The following is a 21,084-nucleotide window of genomic DNA, read 5'->3' as shown; positions in this document are numbered from 1 at the left end:
CCAGAGATCTTACAGTCTAAGTATAAGATAAGAGAAAACGGTTGGATGCAACAAACAGTGTGAGCACAAGGTAGTAGTGAGATAATTAAGTGTCTTGAACAATGGTCGTGGCCAACCAACTGCTTAGCCATTGATAAGTATTTTGTAGGCAACATAGAAAAAATAAGTTCTGAAGAGTGATTTGAAGGAGAATAATGTAGTAGCCTTGCAGATTTTTACAAGGAGCGAGCACATTTTCAGAAGTGTCCATATGGCTGGTCTCATGTATTTCACTGCCATTTGATTTTTTTAAGTATCAGGCTTTAGAATTTGAACCCTGTCTACGCTTGCTTGTTTTTTGTACAATATGAAGTTAAGCACAGGCATTTACCATACTGTCTATGTGCTGTTCTTGATGTGCTGGGATTTCATTTTTAATAGGAAAAGAGATGACTAAAGTAACTCTTTAAATCCTTGTTGTCTTCAACAGGAGTGGCAAGAATTACAGCAAAGTATACAGCGAAAGGAGCGGGCACTTCTGGAAACCAAATCAAAGATAACACATCCTGTTTACAGTCTTTACTTTCCTGAGGTCAGCAATAGTGAACTTGATTAGAGCTGTGACAAATGGGAAGTAATACAACCAAAGTATATAACTTAATAGTTTAGAATTCATATACTGCTTTAAAGTTAAAATTCTAATTTTAAAATAGCTAATTTATACAGAGCAAAATTGCTGATTTGCTTGAGATTTGTCTTATATTAAAAAAAAAAAAAAGCTACTTCCAGTATAACTTTTCTTTTAAAAACTGAATTTTTCACTGGATTCTCAAACTTCAGTGTGTGACTTCTCAAGTCCTTGTTGAGCAGAAATGATATAAAACTTCCACAATTAACTTTTGTTCTTCTCCAGCTGAACTGTTGCATATAAATTGATCACAAAATCATATCTGTCAAAGTCTGCTGCAGAAAGCTCTTCTTGGATGGTGACTTATACCCCTTTTCTCATTCACCATTCTCTCTATAGAGTGGTATAGCAGAGCAGCAGTTCTGCTGTCGTTAAGCTTGATAGTCATCTTTCAAACAGTAAGTGGCTATCCTAAATAGTCTAAAGTCCCTATGCTGCTTCAGATTATGTAGAAATTTACTGTGCATTATGGGAGTATAGGGTAGCATTAGTGGTCCAATTTAGGTTTGTTTGAGCAACAGGGTCTCTAAGATACAGCCACTTTAAAGTTAGATATTTACAACAATCTCCTGGTGATTCTAAAGGGGTTTTGTTCTGTACAGGTGAGGCTGATTGACTGTAATCCTCCCCAAACTGATCTCACCTGCTCAGAATTGACCTCAGTTAGTATGTGGCCCCCACTGCCTCTTTTGGGAAGCTATGATTTGGAAGTTATTGCAGGTTAACTTTAGACAGGTCAGCTGGAGCCATACTGACAAGCCAAAGAGTGAAACATGCATGTGTAACAAGGCTAGAGCTTGTTGCAAGCTGGAGGGTTTGCAGTCAGCCTTTGTTCACTCTAGCTGGGTAGCTCAAGATGAGATGCTGAGCATCTACCTAAGCAACACACATGCACTGTGAGCTTAGGCCTTACCGTTGGCAGTTCTGAGAGAATTTGTGTTGTGCACATTAGTTCTCTGCCTTCATTGTGAAGAGGCTCCTTCTGGAAGTTTTGCCTGAAGACTAAAGTTTCTGGGTAAAGAGCCAATATTTTAAATTGCTCTAAAATCCACAGGGAGTCTGATTTAGAAGTATTGTGAAAGCAATTCGCATTAATTAAGTAGAGGGAAAATGAAAGATACTAGTAAGAAGTTAAGATAGTGTAATCATGACTCAATGGGACTGAATATGATTAGAGGAAGCAAGTCACTGAATCATCTGGTCAAGGAGTTAACTGTACGCAGCCCCCCTGATGCTCATAACATTTTCAGATTCTCAACGTTTTTGGTGCAGAGCTAGGGAATATGGGAGGTTGGGGGGGTGAAGCAGTGAGAGAGGTATCAGAGCAGTGCAGGCAACGGAAGTAGGGTTGACATAGTGCAGTGTCTGTCCCTTTGTCACTTAGGGCTGTGCTCTGGCACAGCTACTGAGGGCCCAGCACAACCGTAGGCAAAACCTTTAGTGTAAGGGATCATCCCAACACTGTTTTTGAAAACCCAGTTTCAGTGAGTAGAATTTGAACAAAGAACTGGGTTTCCGAAAACATAACTTTCTATGATTCCTTAACAAATAAGGGATCATCATCAAAGGGACCATTTGGTCTTAAGGAGCTCAAAAGTGTGGACACAGCAGAACCATAAGATGGGAAATTGGGTATTGTTGGGTTAAAAGCACTCTCCATGCCAGTTACCAAGCTTAGCTGATTTTAAAGCTTTAATAAGAAAAATTTAGGACAATTAATTAAGCAAAAAGCAGTTAGAAGTGGATAGCATAAAGATCAGTTATCCAGTCCCGGGGCGTAGGTAGGCTTTCTGTCGTCATTAGATCCATGCTGGTCCAGTTTGTTGTAAGTCCTGTGTTGCTTCACCCCTACTTATTAAACGCACACCATTTATACATTGTCTCGTAACATTGCACAGGTTCAAATTATCAAAACTACCTCAGTTATAAACATTTCATTTAAAATCTATTTTAATACCTTTTTTCTTTCTCTGCTAAAATTCCAATTGATACCTCATATCTATTTTTTTAAGCATTGTTTCCATGTATTCATTATTTCATACAACAGTTATCTTGTTTGCTTGCTTTTTATGGCCTTGGAGTTGCTGGTTAGTTCTGCCCAGTCAGTGTTTATCCTCCCTACTCTGTCTTGCTAGTAAATTACACATTGTATGGTTCGCTTCATCCTGTTATCCACACATCATATCTGCTGTAGATAAGACACAAAACAACTTCTTCATTTTTTTCCAACCTTTGAAAGCTGTCAAGAAGTCACATACAGAAAGCAGAATAGGTAGGTGACAAATCTAAGGAACTGTCACAGATTGAAGTGTCACTAGAGGAGGTTTTGGAATTAATTGATAAACTCAACATTAACAAGTCACCGGGACCAGATGGCATTCACCCAAGAGTTCTGAAAGAACTCAAATGTGAAGTGCGGAACTATTAACTAAGGTTTGTAACCTGTCCTTTAAATCGGCTTCTGTACCCAATGACTGGAAGTTAGCTAATGTAACGCCAATATTTAAAAAGGGCTTTAGAGGTGATCCCGGCAATTACAGACCGGTAAGTCTAATGTCGGTACCGGACAAATTAGTCAAAACAATAGTTAAGAATAAAATTGTCAGACTCATAGAAAAACATAAACCGTTGAGCAATAGTCAACATGGTTTCTGTAAAGGGAAATCGTGTCTACTAATTCCTATTAGAGTTCTTTGAAGGGGTCAACAAACATGTGGACAAGGGGGATCCAGTGACATAGTGTACTTAGATTTCCAGAAAACCTTTGGCAAGGTCCTTCACCAAAGGCTCTTATGTAATTTAAGCTGTCCTGGGATAAAGGAAGGTCCTTTCATGGACTGAGAACTGGTTAAAAGACAGGGAACAAAAGGTAAGAATTAATGGTAAATGCTCAGAATGGAGAAGGGTAACTAGTGGTGGTCCCCAAGGGTCAGTCCTAGGACCATCCTATTCAATTTATTCATAAATGATCTGGAAAAAGGGGTAAATAGTGAGGTGGCAAGTTTGCAGATGATACTAAATTACTCAAGATAGTTTAAGACCGAAGCAGATTGTGAAGAACTTCAAAAAGATCTCACAAAACTAAGTGACTGGGCAACAAAATGGCAAATGAAATTTAATGTGGATAATGTAAGCAATGCACATGGGAAAAATAACCCCAACTATACATACATATGATGGGGGCTAATTTAGCTACAACGCGTCAAGGAAAAGATCTTGGCGTCATCGTGGATAGTTCTCTGAAGATGTCCACGTGGTGCGCAGAGGTGGTCAAAAAGCGAAAAAGATGTTAGGAATCATTAAAAAGGGGATAGAGAATAAGACTGAGATATCTTATTGCCTTTATATAATCCATGGTACGCCCACATCTCGAATACTGTGTACAGATGTGGTCTCCTCACCTCAAAAAAGATATTCTTAGCACTAGAAAAGGTTCAGAAAGGGCAACTAAAATGATTAGGGGTTTGGAATGGGTCCCATATGAGGAAAGATTAAAGAGGCTAGGCCTCTTCAGCTTGGAAAAGAGGAGACTAGGGGGGATATGATAGAGGTATATTAAAATCATGAGTGATGTAGTAGAGAAGTGGATAAGGAAAAGTTATTTACTTATTCCCATTATACAAGAACTAGGGGTCACCAAATGAAATTAATAGGTAGCAGGTTTAAAACAAATAAAAGGGAAGTTCTTCTTCACACAACGCACAGTCAGCTTGTGGAACTCCTTACCTGAGGTGGTTGTGAAGGCTGGGACTATAACAATGTTTAAAAGGGAACTGGATAAATTCATGGTGGCTAAGTCCATTAATGGCTGTTAGCCAGTAAGGGTAAAGAATGGAGTCCCTAGCCTCTGTTTGTCAGAGGTTGGAAATGGATGGCAGGAGAGAGACCACTTGATCATTGCCTGTTAGCTTCCTACCCTCTGGGGCACCTGGCATTGGCCACTGTTGGTAGACAGATAGTGGGCTGGATGGACCTTTGGTCTGACCTGGCACGGCCATTCTTATGTTCTTAATAATTCCATTTTACACTTTCTTATAACACTATTAAATATATATATATATATATACACTTCTCTAATGTTGTTTAATATACATTTGTCTAATACAGTTCATTATACATTTCTTTATAGCACCTTCTCCTCCTGTGACATACATGGAGGGGAAAGAAATGGAGTCATCTGCACCCTCTTCCACTCCCACCATACTCTCCTAGAGATATACCCCACTCACCCTGCATCACCCAATTTCCATTCCACCAGTGGCTCCCCTTCCCTGTACTGCTTTCTGATCAGTGGAAAGAACCCAGAACTCCCCTTGATCCTCTTGCTGCCCCCATCAGTGGGGAAGGAACTTCAGGGTCACCTTTCCTCCTCAGTGCTTATGCTTCTAAGGGAAAATGGAGGTCAGAGCACTGCAGGACAGTGTGGGGAGGAAAGGAACATGGTCAGAGTTGTACAGTATAGAATGTAGGGGGGCTTCAGTTCTGCATCCCACAGCCATGCATCCGAACCATTACTGTCCTCTCTTTAAAATACACCCCCACTGACTCCATGTCAGTGGCTGCACTGTTTCTTTATCTTCTGCCCAGTTCCTCAACCTTTGGGGCCCCTGTTGATGCCCGCTCCTCCATTGCTGAGGAGGGAGGACTGGGCTGTCTGAGTTGGCAGAGATGAGATGATTCATGGGCATTGAAGTCAGTAACATGCAGACAGTGTCTTTTGTGTCCTATATAATCATTTCCAAGGAGCCAGTGGCAGTGAAATGAGGAGAACTGAGCTTTAAAACATAGGGGTACTGAGAAGTTATTTTAAATAAAAATAGGAAATTAACTGCCCAAAAAGTTTAATTCAGACTTAAGGTTGTCCAGTGATGCCTAGTGCTGTTTCAGAACATCAAGTTACCTACGCTCAGATCTCTGAAAACCAGCAAATGAAGAGTAACGATACACACTACCTCCATAACACAACCTTAACTCTGCCCTCTTCAGGTGATGCCCCAGCACATCAATAGCACATACTAGTACCCTACTCTTACAATTGCTACAAATACTGTGGATACAGACTGCACTGGGTACTGAGCACAAAACAAAACTTGTGTTAAAGCAAGGCTTAGTGAACAGGAGCTGTCTAAACTCAAACCCTGAGCCTGCACAAATCACTCCAAAGTTGCTAAATGTTACCACCCCTTCACCATTGCCACGAGTATTCTGTCCGAGACATTGCTTTCACTTACCCCACTCATGTTCACAGATTGCAGTCATGTATGCCATTGGACTGCTGAAAATCCCCATGATGAGAAGACCCCGGTGCACTGCTACTGACTCACCTACAGAACAGAACATTGGCATACTTGATCCCTTGAGGTACACATGTTCCTCTCCTCATATCACAGTTACAAGTCTTCCAACTCCAATTAATCCATCCACTATTCAGTGCAGCTACTTCTAACACAGTGAATGTAGCTGGAGTGTGTGCAGATAAATGCTGCAAATCAAATCTGAAGTTTTGTGTAAACAATGACACCTCATAGTCCTTCATGTGCTACTTATGGCACTGCCTTTACTGAACAATTCCAAGTTGTTATTGCCAGCTCAAGGGAAAGAGTTAAGGTTCCTTTGTGTGGGTGGCATATATTTTAACTCTGTATTTCCTGGTTTTCAGAGGTTTGAGCGTGACTGAACGCAACATTCTAAAAGGTCATGAGTCAGCACTGAGCAAACTTAACTCTGCTTTTACAAACTTCTTGGGCAGCTCATTAATTTTGTTTGCCAGGGCTGTATCTTCACTTTATGCGTATTCCTAAATAAATAAATGTCTTCTGTTCCCTCAATCATAGATCCAAAAACTGCACAGATAGTAGCTTTGACATTTTTAGGTAGAATTATGCCCCAGTATTCCAGCTCCATGAACATACTGGTTCCCTGGCATGCCTGCACTTGTACCCATCTGTTAAAAGGCATTTTGCCCACTGCATAGTAGCCTGCCAGGTTCAAGTAGGCATACACTGTCGAGTCTAACCAATAATCAGTTTGGAAAGAATAGGAACGTGACACCTCTCTTGCAAGATTATCCCTCTGTGACAATACCAAATTAGGATTGCATGTTTAATTACAAGGAGTTGTATCTATCGACCCCTGTGAAAGTTATAGCAATGAATGTCTCCTGGGTTTTTTTCCTCTTACCATTATTGTCTAAAATTGTTTTTAACACCAACTTTGTGGCTTAATCCATGCCCTAATAACTATATCTATTGCTCAACTGTATGTTAGAATGTAAGGGAAAGAGGTAGAACATGTAAAAGGTCAGGATGGTAAGTGGCCATCTCCGTAAATATTTGAACACAGTATTACAATGCAGTAACTAAAATATTCATTAGAGTAGGGATTGGAATCCAACTCTTGCCGCTCACAGGTGAGTGCCCTAAGCCTATAGAGTCATTCTTGCTCTTTCTGGACCATTGTATATAAAGTATTTCCTACAAGATAGAACAACTTCAACAGGAGTTGCTGAGAGTGAGCCACCCCTAGAATACCCCATAACTTAGTGGTTAGAGTACTCTCCTGGGAGGTGGGAGACCCAAATTCAAGTCCTTGTTCTGCATCAAACAGAGTGGGTATTTGAACCTGGGAGTTCTGCATCCCAGAAGAGCTCTCTAACCATTGGGCTATTGGTCATAAGGGGGGACCTCGCCCTTCTCCTGTGTTCTGTGAATGGTGCTGAAGTCCCTTGTCAATCTAGCCTGAAAAATCAAAACATTTCATTTCATTTCCTGACTTTTCAGCTAATCAAAATTGACACAAAGTCTCAAAATATTTTGGTTCACCCAAATCTGCATTGGTCAATGAATAATTTTGGATGAAAATTTTTGCTCATCTCTACTGTGTTTCTCATAATTCATAGTGCATACTTGGCTCGCACTTCAGTTATCCGTTGCTGCATAGCTGCCACTGACTCTCATATACTTAAATGCAAATTTCTTCTGCATAGGATCCTTCTTCCCTATAGAAAATTATTTAAAAATAGTAATCTGATCTTGAATTTTAATTATTAAAATAAAAAATCAGTCTGTCCTCAATATCCACATGTGACAACATGCACATAGGAAACGTAATAAAAAATTAGTACTTTTTTTAAACTTTAAAAATCAGTTTATGGATAAGTTCCTGCATGTCCTGTTTTCAGTGACTGGCCCACTAAACACACAAAGCCGTGCTACTACCGAGTGGAGATGCAGGCACTTTCCCACTGATTTGATATACTCTAAAAATGGAAAATTAATATGTCAAGTTAATTTCACATTCCCCTCACCTTGAGTGGATCAATGCAAAATAGATTTTGTGCTAATCAGCCTTAGTGTTCAGTAGTGTGATAGGAATCCAGGATTTCTATTGGTGGTAGTAAAAAATAGATTCTGCTATTTGTCCCATGTGTGTGTTTTAGTGGGATTTCTGTGATTTACTAGTCTTAAATTACTTTAAAAAGTAAAAGATAACTTGTAATCAACTACAATTTTGTAACTTAAATTTCAGTTTAATTGATTACTGTGCAATCCTGTAGGCTTCTGAAATATCTGCAAGCAAAAAATGTAGGTAAAATACTAGTTGAGGTTGAAAGTATTTCAGTGAAGTCCAGACATCATTTCACATTCTACACATCATTAATAAAAAATGTCTCCCATCTATGGAGGTAGTCCAGTGTTGCTAGAGGTTCCAAGCCTAAGCCCTGCCCTTCAGCGTGGACCACCAGCAAAGTTCCTTCAAAGCTGTAGAAGCACTCCAGCAACCATTCATTAGCGCTGAAACAACTTTCATATAACGTATTAACCAACCACAAGGCAACAATATGTCTAAGTCTTCCTCTAGAGAGAGATTTCAATTTGTTGCATATTGTATTGCGACTATTTACCAGACCACCAACCTGAGATGAACGAGGAAAAAAGTTGCTTACAGAAACTGGCATTCTGGTTTCTCACAACCATTTTGTTTTATAACAAGAAAAGACTATATGCCTTCCCCTCTGTTTTCTCTAGTATAGTGCCTCTTGAGTGGGCTGTGAGTGCTCCATGTTTATACTACAGCGCAAAGCTATGGTGCTGCAGTTGTGCCTCTGTAACACCAAAGAGTAGACGCTTTCTGCATCAATGGAAGGGGTTTTTCCATCAAGGTAGTTAACCCACCTCTCCAAGTGCCGGTGGCTAGGTTGCCAGAAGAATTCTTATCTACCTTAGAGGTTAAGTCAATCTAACTGTGGCACTCAGGGTGTGAAATTTTTAATAGCTCTGAGCGATGTAACTAGGTCAATGTAATTTTTAAGTGTAGACCAGGCATCAGTAACCTCTTCCTCTCCAATGTGCATTATGTACTGTAAGTTTTTAACTCTTACAAGGTAGTTTATTACAGTGCAGACATAAATATAAGAATAAATTATTATGGTATACCTTGCCTTACAAAATGTTACCTCTACTTACTAATCTTTCATATTATTTTTTTTAACAGGAAAAACAAGAATGGTGGTGGCTGTATATTGCAGATCGGAAGGATCAGACATTAGTATCTATGCCATATCATGTGTGTACACTAAAAGATAGAGAAGAGGTAATGTATTTGTAGATTTGAATATCAAACACTTAATTTTAAATATTTATAAAATACTTTGAAGTGATTTACATGAAATATTAGTATAATTGCATAGCATATTCTGAACTATAATGCTGTGTTTCCATAATCTTTTTTTCTTAGGTAGAGAGAGACTAGATACAGTTTGTCTTCATCTGACAGATAAAAGTAGGCCAGGATCTTACATTACTGTAAAACTTTGTAAAGAGAAATAACTTTTGAGCAGTTTTGTTCTGGCTTCTTCTCTTTCCAAAACTGAGGTTGAAAAAGGAGAGTTTGACTAGTGGGAACTGTGATTGATTCTGGCATGAAAAGTTGATGGCCAGCAGGATTCATGTGCATAGATAGCTTTTGAATAAAACTGTTTAACCGTAGGACAGCTAATACTGATGACTTCTCTGTAAAACAGATATTTAGTGAATTAGTAATCTCAGCAGTTGGTGTTGGATGTTGATATTCCACAGTGTTATAGTATTAATGTTATACTTCTGTAGAAAAATTAAAAGTTGGAACATTCTTCTTGGAAGGCTATAGTGTTATAAAATAAAACTGTTACATGAAAAGAATCAGTGTAAGACAAATTACTTAATTTCATCTGGGTGGTTTTTGATCTCACACAGCATGTGGGGAGGTTTACTGTATTAGGGCTGACCTGATTTCTAAGGTCAGAAAAGGACATGTGAATGTTCTGTTACTTTGTTATACTACATGGGTTAATCTAGCAATGATTTAAGTCATAAAGTATTTCTGAAAATGTCTTTTGCTTTTTTTTATTGCTTACATCAGTTCATCCTACAGATTTCACAGAACTTTATTTTTTCAGCTAGATTTTATTTATTATTGGAAATAAAACTTAGATGAGATTTTTCAAGTTTGTTTGCTCATAGTACCAAAGGCAAAGCTACAGGGCCAGCTTTACACCGATTCCCCCGATTCCCCGGAATCAGGGCTTGCGCCTAAGGGGGCCCCGCTCCAGGGTTCTTCAGCGGCATTTTGGCAGTGGAGGGGTCCTCTCTGGGGGGTCTTCAGCGGCATTTTGGCAGCGGAGGGTCCTCAGTGCCACGGAAGACCTGGAGCAGACCCCCCGCTGCCGAAGTGCCGCCAAAACCCCGGATCACCGCCGAGTATTCCAGTTGGGTCCCGCAGGTCATAAAGCCGGCCCTACAAAGCTATGTAGTAAGTGCAAAAATCATCCAAGTTAAGCAATTTTATGCAGTTCAGCTCTTCCTGTGTTCACTCTTAGCACTTCACCTTTTTTGTTTTTCTGGGACATCAGAGAAAATTCCCACTGCCACAGAAATATCTACTTGTCGTTACAATTATTGATAGTTGCTTTTTAGTTGTTAAAAGTAGAATTGTAAAATTTCTTTCATCATTTCAAATTGCATTAATTCCTCCCTATTAACATCCTATTGAATATTTAATTCTTTCACTCTGCATACAAGAAATAAGTGCTGCATTTTTACTTAACTATATTGCTAATTAAACTGCAGTATGATATAGCAATAGTGATAAGGTACATGAAATACTTTCCACAGACTAGCTATTAATCTCTAATTTTACTATCCTTTTTTATCTTCAGAAGTACAAAATAACTTTTTTTTTCTAAAACTTTAAAAAAAAATTTAGGGTCACTTTTCCAGGACAACAAATAGTAAAAATGTGATGTAGTGATAAAATTAATCCTTTGCTTCAGCTATTATGCTTAGATATCCCCTCTCTTAGTATCCATTTGTGGCTGTTAGCATGTATATCTTGCATGTATTTTACTATGCTGTGGCTTGTGGACAAAGTAGCACCCTTAAGTAACTTAACTAAAAATCACTATTATTTTGTGTATGTACTAAATGTTAAAGTACAGAAGCCAATTATAAGTTGTTCACACACATCCTTTGGAGGGCTGCTCAGAATAAAAAAACATTTGAAATTAATTGTGTTTTCTAGGTAGAACTGAAGTTTCCTGCACCAGGCAAACCTGGAAACTACCAGTACACGGTTTATTTAAGATCGGATTCGTTTATGGGTTTGGACCAGGTTAAACCATTGAAGGTGATATTTTAACACTAGTAGATTTCTTGCTGTAAATCACCTAGTACCGATGTTAATGTGCACATAGCTAGGCAGAAGTGAGGCCGCATGAAAACACGGTCTTTCAGGTTTAAAGTCAACAGTTCTAAGGCTTAAGATTTCAAATCTGAACAGTCCGTTAGTGTAAATTACTTGCCTGATATAGGAATGCCAATATAGACTCTCTTTCACATTTAAAACAACATTATGAATCATAACCAGTTTTTTCAGGAAATACCAGGCATGTGGTCACAAACAGCAATTTCATTTTATTAAAAAGAACGATGAGTCCTTGTGGCACCTTAGAGACTAACAAATTTATTTGGGCATAAATTTTTGTGGACTAAAACCCACTTCATCAGTTGCATGCAGTGGAAACTACAGTAGGAAGATATATATACACACACAGAGAACATGAAAAAATAGATATTGCCATACCAACTCTAATGAGAGTAATCAATTAAGGTGGGCTGTTATCAGCAGGAGAAAAAAAAACCTTTTGTAGTGGTAATCAGGAGGGCCCATTTCCAACCGTTGACAAGAAGGTGCGAGTAACAGTAGGGGGAAAATTAGCCTGGGAAAAGAGTTTTTACTTTGTGTAATGACCCATCCACTCCCAGTCTTTATTCAAGCCTAATTTAATGGTGTCCAGTTTGCAAATTAATTCCAATTTCTGCAATTTCTCATTGGAGTCTGTTTTTGAAGTGTTGTTTTTGTTGGAGAATTCCAACTTTTAGGTCTGTAATTGAGTGACCAGGGAGGTTGAAGTGTTCTCCGACTGGTGTTTTTAATGTTATAATTCTTGACGTCTGATTTGTGTCCATTTATTCTTTTCCATAGAGACTGTCCAGTTTGGCCAATATACATGGCAGAGGGGCATTGTTGGCACATGATGGCATATATCATGTAGATGTGCAGGTGAACGAGCCTCTGATAGTGTGGCTGATGTGATTAGGTCCTATGATGGTGTTCCTCGAATAGATACATGGACTGAGTTGGCAACGGGCTTTGTTGTAAGAATAAGTTCCTGGGTTAGTGGTTTTTGTTGTGTGGTGTGTGGTTGCTGGTGAGTATTTGCTTCAGGTTTGGGGGCTGTCTGTAAGTGAGGACTGGCCTGTCTCCTGAGATCTGTGAGTGTGAGGGATCATCCTTCAGGATAGGTTGTAGATCCTTGATGATGCTCTGGAGAGGTTTTAGCTGGGGGCTGAAGGTGACAGCTAGTGGCGTTCTGTTACTTTCTCTGTTGGGTCTGTCCTGTAGTTGGTGACTTCTGGGTACTCTTCTGGCTCTGTCAGTCTGTTTCTTCACTTCAGCAGGTGGGTATTGTAGTTTTAAGAATGCTTGATAGAGATTTTGTAGGTGTTTGTCTCTGTCTGAGGGATTGGAGCAAATGCAGTTGTATCTTAGAGCTTGGCTGTAGACAATCGTGTGATGTTGTCTGGATGAAAGCTGGAGGCATGTAGGTAAGTATAGTAGTCAGTAGCTTTCCGGTATAGGGTGGTGTTTATGTGACCATCACTTATGAGCACTGTAATGTCCAGGAAGTGGATTTCTCGTGTGGATTGATCCAGGCTAAGGTTGATGGTGGGATGGAAATTGTTGAAATCATAGTGGAGTTCCTCAAGGGCATCCTTTCCATGGGTCCAGATGATGAAGATGTCATCAATGTAGTGCAAGTAGAGTAGGGGCGTAAGGGGATGAGAGCTGAGGAATCGTTGTTCTAAGTCGACCATAAAATTGTTGGCATACTATGTGGCCATGCAGGTACCCACAGCAGCGCCGCTGACTTGAAGGTATACGTTATCCCCAGATGTGAAACAGTTGTGGGTGAGGACAAATACACAAAGTTCAGCCGCCAGGTTTGCCGTGACATTTTCGGGGATACTGTTCCTGATGGCTTGTTGTCCATCTTTGTGTGGAATGTTGATGTAGAGCAGTGGTTCTCAAACTTGTGTACTGGTGACCCATTTCACATCACAAGCCTCTGAGTGCGACCCTCCCCCCATTAAATTAAAAACACTTTTTTATATATTTAACACCATTATAAATACTGGAGGCAAAGCAGGGTTTGGGGTGGAGGCTGACAGCTTGGGACCCCCCCAGGTAATAACCTCACGACCCCCTGTCGGGTCCCGACCCCCAATTTCAGAACCCCTGATGTAGAGGGTTTCTTCATCCATAGTGGCCAGGATGGTGTTTTCTGGAAGATCATTGTTCCCCTACTGTTACTCACACCTTCTTGTCAACTGTTTGAAATAGTCCATCCTGATTATCACTACAAAAGTTTTTTTTCTCCTGCTGCTAACAGCCCACCTTAATTGATTAGTCTCGTTAGAGTTGGTATGGCAACACCCATTTTTTTCATGTTCTCTGTGTGAATATATGTATATTTTCCACTGCATATATCTGATGAAGTGAGTTTCACCCCACGAAAGCTTATGCCTAAATAAATTTGTTAGTTTCTAAGGTGCCACAAATACTCCTCGTTCTTTTTGCTGATAGACTAACATAGCTTCCACTCTGAAACCTGTTCATTTTATTAGTCACCCAGTCTCAGATAAGTTTGTGTATGTATTTAAATGTACAGGTGTGCTTTTGTCATTGGAGATTTCCCCCACAATTCAGATAGTAAAGAATATTCTTTTTCAGAATGTAGACACACAAAATGAATGAGAAATTCTAACACACTGCACTCCCCAAAACCAACTTGTTTATAATTTTATGTGATATAAGAAGCAGATGATCATTTTTCATGCTTTTCTGATTGGTATTTGTTGTGTCTCATTCAATCACCTTTTTTTCTTCTCTCTCTCTCTCTCTCTCTCTCTCTCTGCCCAACCATTCTGTGCAGCTGGAAGTTCATGAAGCTAAACCAGTGCCAGAAAATCATCCACAATGGGATACAGCAATAGAGGGTGATGAAGATCAGGAAGACAGCGAGGGCTTTGAAGATAGCTTTGAGGAAGAAGAGGAGGAGGAAGAGGATGATGATTAAACAGTACTATTAATTAACTACAACATTTGCGTACACTGCAAACGTTTGGTCTAACTGTGGAACTGTACAATAAACAAGAAACACAGTGCAAAAGCATTGAGAAGCCTGAGTTTAGTTTCTCTTTACCAAATGTGAGTGCATTATGTAACTTCTCAGTGAAGGTCAAACAAATGTTATGATTGGTACAAAGTGGAAGATGCTTATGGCTTGCTACAGCCATTAAATGCAGGATGGTGCATTTATTTCAATTAAAAATAAAATCTTTTTTTATTATATATGTCCAAAAGCGTGGGCTATGTATTGTCTGATCAATTTAGGGTCCAATAAAATAAAAGGTACTGTTAGCTAGGAGCAATCTTTAAATCAGTTTTTCTGCATTAGGAATTTATTTTGGAAAATGTTTAGGTATGATTTACATTTCAAGTCTCCGTTGATTGAAACTACATCTGCTCAAGTTTCAATCTTTGTAAATTCTGTGATACTTATTTGATATTTTGCAGTGATACAGCTCAAATCATAGCTTTAAATCTTCTGTTTTTTTTTATCTTGGTCATCACAAGTTGGCATCATACCTCTGGGCACATTCCATGTAGTCTTGGGGGCAGCCTTTTAGGACTCTACTGCCTTTTCTTCATTGCCCAGAATTATCATGCAGATTATGAACACTTCTCGACAAGGTCATAAAATGTTATTAGTGGCTTAAAACATTTTTAAGCCTGTACTTCAGCAGATCAGTGCAGGATCTGATTCTTTTGATAAACTATGTCTAAAAATGAGTGTGGAACCATACGTTACACAAAGTTGGTAGCTTATATGTAATACCTTTTGTAAAAGGTTCACTCTGAAAGTTGAAATACATTCTTAATTCTTATCTACCTGACACTGTCAGAAAACTTTTAAGGAAAAACTAGTGTGCAAAGGAGGCATGTTTTGTATCAGTTTTGAATTCCTAACAATAAACTGGACAAAATTTGATGACTCTTTGCATTTGTAATAGTGTGCATCCCTTTCTTTTTTATCCCTGCCACAGGGCTGAATGGGGTCAGTAACATGGAACACACACTTTATTTTCCAAGCAAACATTTACTTAAGGGGTGGGGCACCCTACAGTGGCTGCTAATGTAGCAGGTATTTCTGCACAGCTCAAGCAAAGTGCTTATAGTTTTTCCACCCCAATATAACTAGTAAAGGTACTCTGTACAAATATGATTACAAATGTCAATCATGTAAAAAGAGGTGTATTTCCATTACTAAGTGCTGAAGAACTACAAGACTGCAGTACCATAATACATATTGTGACAAATATAAGGTTGTCCTACAGGGAAACTTCCACCCTATGGAAGCCACCCAAAGGCCAAATAGCTGCTCGCTAATTTGTGATCTTATTTATTAAAAAGGGTTGTTATTTTAAATGCAAATTTACATTGATATAGTCTTAGTAAAATTTAAAGATGTCCTAAATGTGAATATACTATCTCTTCTGGAGTATAGCGCTTCATTAAGAAAAACAGTCATTTGCTGATGTAGCAGCAGTGTGGTAGCTGCTTAGCAGATAAGTATGAAGATTGGACTCCTGCGTGAAAGCCTGTTTCAGTTTAAATGGCTTGTCACCTTTTAACACCAGTGGTGAGCATTCCTTTGTACTTTGTAGTTTGTATGGTTTGGGATTAATTTTATTGTCTACTACATTATGCAAATAGGTGATGCAATAATTCTTTCCCAGAGAGTTCCAGTAATTCGAACTGTGAAACAGACATTCCACTGTTGAAAGAAATGGGAGAAGAGGAATCAGACCTACTGTATCAAATAAGCAAAATAAAAATGTTAAACTTTAATTGTTAACTTCACCTGGCAAAACAATTTACTGTAAATTTTCATTGTGCTTAAAATGCAGGAGGTGGTTTAGAGAATCTGGGATAGATGATGTATTCCTTTATGCTAATATTTAGGCACTTAATTTCCTGACATTGGGAACTACGAGGTGCTTAGCACTTCACTTCCCTACTTTTAAAAACCTTGAGTTTAATATCTTCCAAGGCCTAACACACAGAGAAGAAAAGATTGCATTAAGAGAAAATAAATAATTAAACTCTGATCCAACCACCAAGCATATTTACTTAGAGTTGATAATATGGAAGCATTGGGAGTACTTGGAAAGTTAAAACCTACAAACTAGGTTGAATTCTATATTTATGAAAGAAAAGTCAAATACCTAAAACTTCCTTTGAGTAAAATATTGGTCTAAATATATCTACGTTGAACAAAGATAAGTTGATAACTAATGCCAAGAAAACAAGCAATGGTCAAAATGGTCACTTCACAGTGTGAAGCAGAAATATAGATATTTTAGGAGATGATAGATTTGGAATATGTTGCCAAATAGTTTATCTAGACTCAATAACATTGTTTTTCAGGCAACTGCAGAAAAATGACGCTGGGATGAAGCATAAAATAGCATTTGAGCAGTTAAAACCACTGATCACCAATCCACATTTTTAGAAAAAACACTATTCTATCAGTTGCATTGTCATTAGTTGATCCATCTGAAGCAATCTGGGCCTGATACCATGCTCACTGAAGTAGAAAGACACCTCAGTTGTTTTCAATTGGTTTTGAATCAAGCCATGTGTGCATACTGGAAGATAAGCCAGTTAAAGCCAGCAGGATTTTTAGTGAAATGCCAAAAAAAGCACAAAAGCTATACTCAAATTTGATATGGGCAATAATAACCTTTTGTCTAAACATGGTAACAAGTGCCATCCTTTATAAAATTGTACAGGAGTGAGAAGTGGTGGGAAATGTGTGTTCATTGTAACATGCACCTTGCTGGTGCGTTAAAGGCAGTAGGCATGAAATTCATTTTATCCTCATAACCCGTGACTCAATGGACTTTATGCAGTTGAAGAACAAGGGGTTGGAGAAGTGGAATCCCCCTGCTGCTACAACCAACCTGGTGCTAGGAAGCTTTAGGTTATTCCTATGTCACTTGTGCAGTTACTTACTGCATAAAGGAAACACGGATCTTCTGGCCCCTCCCATGGGCTGGCACAGACGCACCTTTATCTCCCTCCTGCACACAGGAATTGCAGATCTCCTCCCACCTTGTAGGGTTGTTCCACTAACAGCCTTCCTGGGCATCTCCACTGGAGGATTAAGAGGTGAACAACTTGCACTGGCACTTTGCACTAGGGTTTATTTCACCATGGAAATATCACAGCATGCAGTGACCAAATACAATCAAAATGAGTTCTTTGAGTGCTTATGTAGATTCCATTCTAGGTGTGCAAGTGTCCACGTGCGTGGTTGCTGGAGATTTTTGCTTAGTGGTATCCGTAAGGCTGGCTGTGGCACCTCCTTGAGTGCCGTTCTTATGGGTCAGTATATCAGGCGCCATCCACCGAATGCCCTCTCAGTTCCTTCTTATCCCCTGTGGTGGTTAGTTGGAGTGCCTTTTCTTGCATAGCAAGGGCTAACAGTTTCGTCTCTGACTTTGAGCCTTAGGACCTTGTAAATAGTTTGTATATGGTAGTTAGTGTAAAGTAGTTAAGTGTAAGTACGAGTTAGAGTCCAAGCAGGGACTTCACTGGTCTTCAGGATTTAAGCCCTGTATGGACTGTAACAGGTTTATGCCTGTAAGTGACCCCCACAGGAGCTGCCTCAAATGCTTGAGGGAATCACATGTGAAGGATAAGTGTCATATTTGTAAAAATTTTCAACCCAGGACTCAGTCTGCAAATGAATATCCCATTCTATCTTCATGGAGGCTGCCCTTTTGTCCAGCTTCCGAGCTGTCCCACCAAGACTTGCCTAGTACCTTGTCCTTGGTGCTCAGCGTACCCCTGGCACTGGACTCTGCCCAGCACCATTCCCTGTTGTCGGTGCCCAAAAAGAAAACAAAGAAGCACAGCTCCCCAGCACCAAGCAAGAAGGGCCATGGGACTTCGGGCAAAGGACCTGTTGGGCCACCTGGTCACTCCGGAGCCATGTATATGTGCCTCCCTGGTTGGGGCCCAGAGCCTCTTAAAGGATCCACCACTGACTCCCGGGCTCAGTAGGGGATCCAAACTCCTGACAGCATCAATGCCTTCCCAAGCTCCCCCCATGCCAACGGAGCAGAAGCCTCTGCCCGCGCTGCTGGCACCACAGGAACGAGGGCAAGCCAGACGCTAAGACCTTTCAGGGGCCAGTGGAGCACCGCCATCCCCAGAGACAAGGCAGCACTCTCCATCTCTGCGCCACAGATCTCCAGAGTTGCAGCCCAGATCCTCGGTTAACAGAAGTGCGATCGCAGTCACCGACATCTCAATGCAGATTGCCTAAGGGGAGGTGCTGGTCCCTGTACTACCAGCACCATTCTCCCTCCCACCAGTCGTCCTCTTGGCGCAGATCGCTGTTGCCTGCACCGTGGGAGCACTACCTGTCATGACTCTGGTTCCCCCTGGCCCAGGCACTTGTCCCCTCAATACTGGCACCAATCTCACTCCAGGCACTGGTCTCCGTCAGCGACGGTCAGCACACAGATTTAGGCAGCGACAGCCCCACCGTGGTCAACGGAAGGGGACTCCTCTAGCATGGAAGGGCAGTTCAGTCCCTCGCTCAGACTCCACAGCTGCAATTGGGCTCACAAGGCCGCGTCAAATCAATGGTGCTGCCTTGGCCACACGGTCAGTGGCCAGCACAGTAGCCTTATTGGAATGTGTGGGGTGTGCTGTTCATGACGATGCGCCCTTCACACTGCTCATCTGCTGCTCCCACAGAAACACAGTTGGCAGCACTGAGCTCAGTGCATGAGTTGCGCTTGGAAGTTGGGGTAGAGGAGATTGTACCTACCCCTAGATCTCCCTCCCCCATGGGGGATGATGCCCTGGGGCCTCCCCAGGTGGTACAATCATCGTCTTCATCCCCAGACAAGGCAGTTGTGGGATCCTCGAGGGCCAGCCCACTGGACAATTTTAAAGAACACCAGGACCTGCTTTGACAGGTGGCAGAGAACTTGGGCCTAGAGGTGGAGGAGATGGCTGAGCAGGTGGACACCTTGTTCAATGTCCTCTCAGCCTCTGCCCTGGCATGTGTTGCACTAACTGTGCATGACAGGGTCCTGAAAATTGCCAAGGTCCTCTGGCAAACCCCGTCGTCCATCCCTCCCACCTCCAAAAGGGCCGAAAAAAGTACTTTATCCTGGCCAAAGGATTCGAGTATCTTTTATACCCACCCACCCACCTCTGGTCTCACTGCTTGACTCTGTGGCCAGTGAAAAAGACAAGCAGGGGCACACCAGCTCAACTTCCAGAAATAAAGGCCAAAAGATTGGACCATTTGTGGAGAAAAAATTATTCCACATCCAGCCTGTAATTCTGGGTGATGAACCATCAGGTCTCTTGAGCAGATAGAATTTTAATTTATGGGACTCCCTACATAAGTTCTGCCACAGGGTTTGGCCCAAGAATTCGGCACCAGATAGAGGAAAGCACCGCGGTAGCTAGGTGCTCCCTCCAAATGGCATGTGTCTCAGCAGCCAGGATGGTTGCGTCAGCAGTGGTTATGAGACGCAGCTCCTGGGTTCAGACCTCTGGCGTTTCCCCAGAGCTGCAGACCTTGATTCAGGACCTCCCATTCAATGGGAACGGTCTCTTCTCCAAACAGATGGATGTGAGGATACTTGGGCTACCCTTCACTCGCTGGGCATGCTGTAGTCTGCATGGAAACCGTTCTGGCCACTCCTGTTGCCAAGGCCTTGGCAGCTTCATCAGGAGTCTGCAAGGTGAAGGGATAGAGATGAGTTTTAGTCATCACTGCCCTTCCTTCTCCCACACAGCCCGGCCTGGCAAAGCATTCTAGGGCCCAGAACTGCCCACTTTGAAGGTGCGCTTGAGAGCAATATCCCAGTCAATTTCCCAAATGCACCTTGTTCTTTCCTTGACGGTCTTTGTCTCTACGTTTCAGCCTGGTTGTGGGTCATGTCGGACTGCTGGATACTGGACATAGTATCTCAGGGCTATACCCTGCAATTTTTGGCTGCCCCTCCTTCTCACCCCTCCTTCGTCTTCAGGGACTCTTCTCATGAGCAACTCCTTGTCCAAGAGGTTGAGAACCTCCTGCACCTGGGTGAGCTGGAGGAGGTCTCTTGGGACATGAAGGGAAAAGGGTCGTGTTCCTGTGACTTCCTAATCCCAAAAGCAAAGGTGGGGCCTCAGACCCATTCTGGACCCTGCATCGCCTCAACAAGTCTCTCAGAAAGTTGAAGTTTCTCATGATCTCCCTGGATCCAGGAGACTGGGACACTACCTTTGACTTAAAGTACGCTTATTTCCGTATTCCCAGGTCACAGATGCTTCCTCTGTTTCATAGTGGGCGGGCACCATTTTCAATTCATGGCACTGCACTTTGGCCTCTCATTGGCCCCAAGGGAGTTCACAAAATGTATGGCGCCAGTGGCTGCTTATCTGAGATACTGAAGGGTCCAGGTCTTCTCATATCACAACGACTGGCTCACCAAGGGCAGGCCTCAGGAGCAAGTGCAGAGGAATCTCAATCTCGTGCGTTCCACCAGCTGCGACCTGGGCCTTTTAACAAACAAGAAAAAATCCACCTTAACACTGGTCCAGGGAATAGAGTTAATTGGGGCAGTTCTCAGCTGCACGTGAGCCAGAGCCTTCCTTCCAGAAGTGCGTTTTCAGGCCATGTCGGACCTGATCTCCATTGTGAAGAACCATCCACTCACCATGGTTCATACCTGCCTTCA

The 21,084-nt window shown here is 41.3% G+C and overlaps 1 protein-coding gene across 1 annotated transcript in view; it reads left to right on the top strand.

Moving 5' to 3' along the window:
- Nucleotides 1-15,317, top strand: part of SEC63 (SEC63 protein translocation regulator) — a 113,821-nt gene extending 98,504 nt beyond the window's left edge. Inside the window, exons 18-21 of the mRNA XM_032781676.2 lie at nucleotides 470-571; nucleotides 9,161-9,259; nucleotides 11,225-11,329; nucleotides 14,199-15,317. Of these exons, the coding sequence (XP_032637567.1) occupies nucleotides 470-571; nucleotides 9,161-9,259; nucleotides 11,225-11,329; nucleotides 14,199-14,342 (450 nt within the window). The 3' untranslated portion in view covers nucleotides 14,343-15,317. The remainder of the gene's footprint in view (nucleotides 1-469; nucleotides 572-9,160; nucleotides 9,260-11,224; nucleotides 11,330-14,198) is intronic.
- Nucleotides 15,318-21,084: the final 5,767 nt, after the last annotated feature.

The sequence above is a fragment of the Chelonoidis abingdonii genome, chromosome 3, assembly GCF_003597395.2.
Source record: "Chelonoidis abingdonii isolate Lonesome George chromosome 3, CheloAbing_2.0, whole genome shotgun sequence".
Lineage (NCBI taxonomy): Eukaryota > Metazoa > Chordata > Testudines > Testudinidae > Chelonoidis > Chelonoidis abingdonii.
This window is presented reverse-complemented; position numbering and strand designations above follow the sequence as displayed.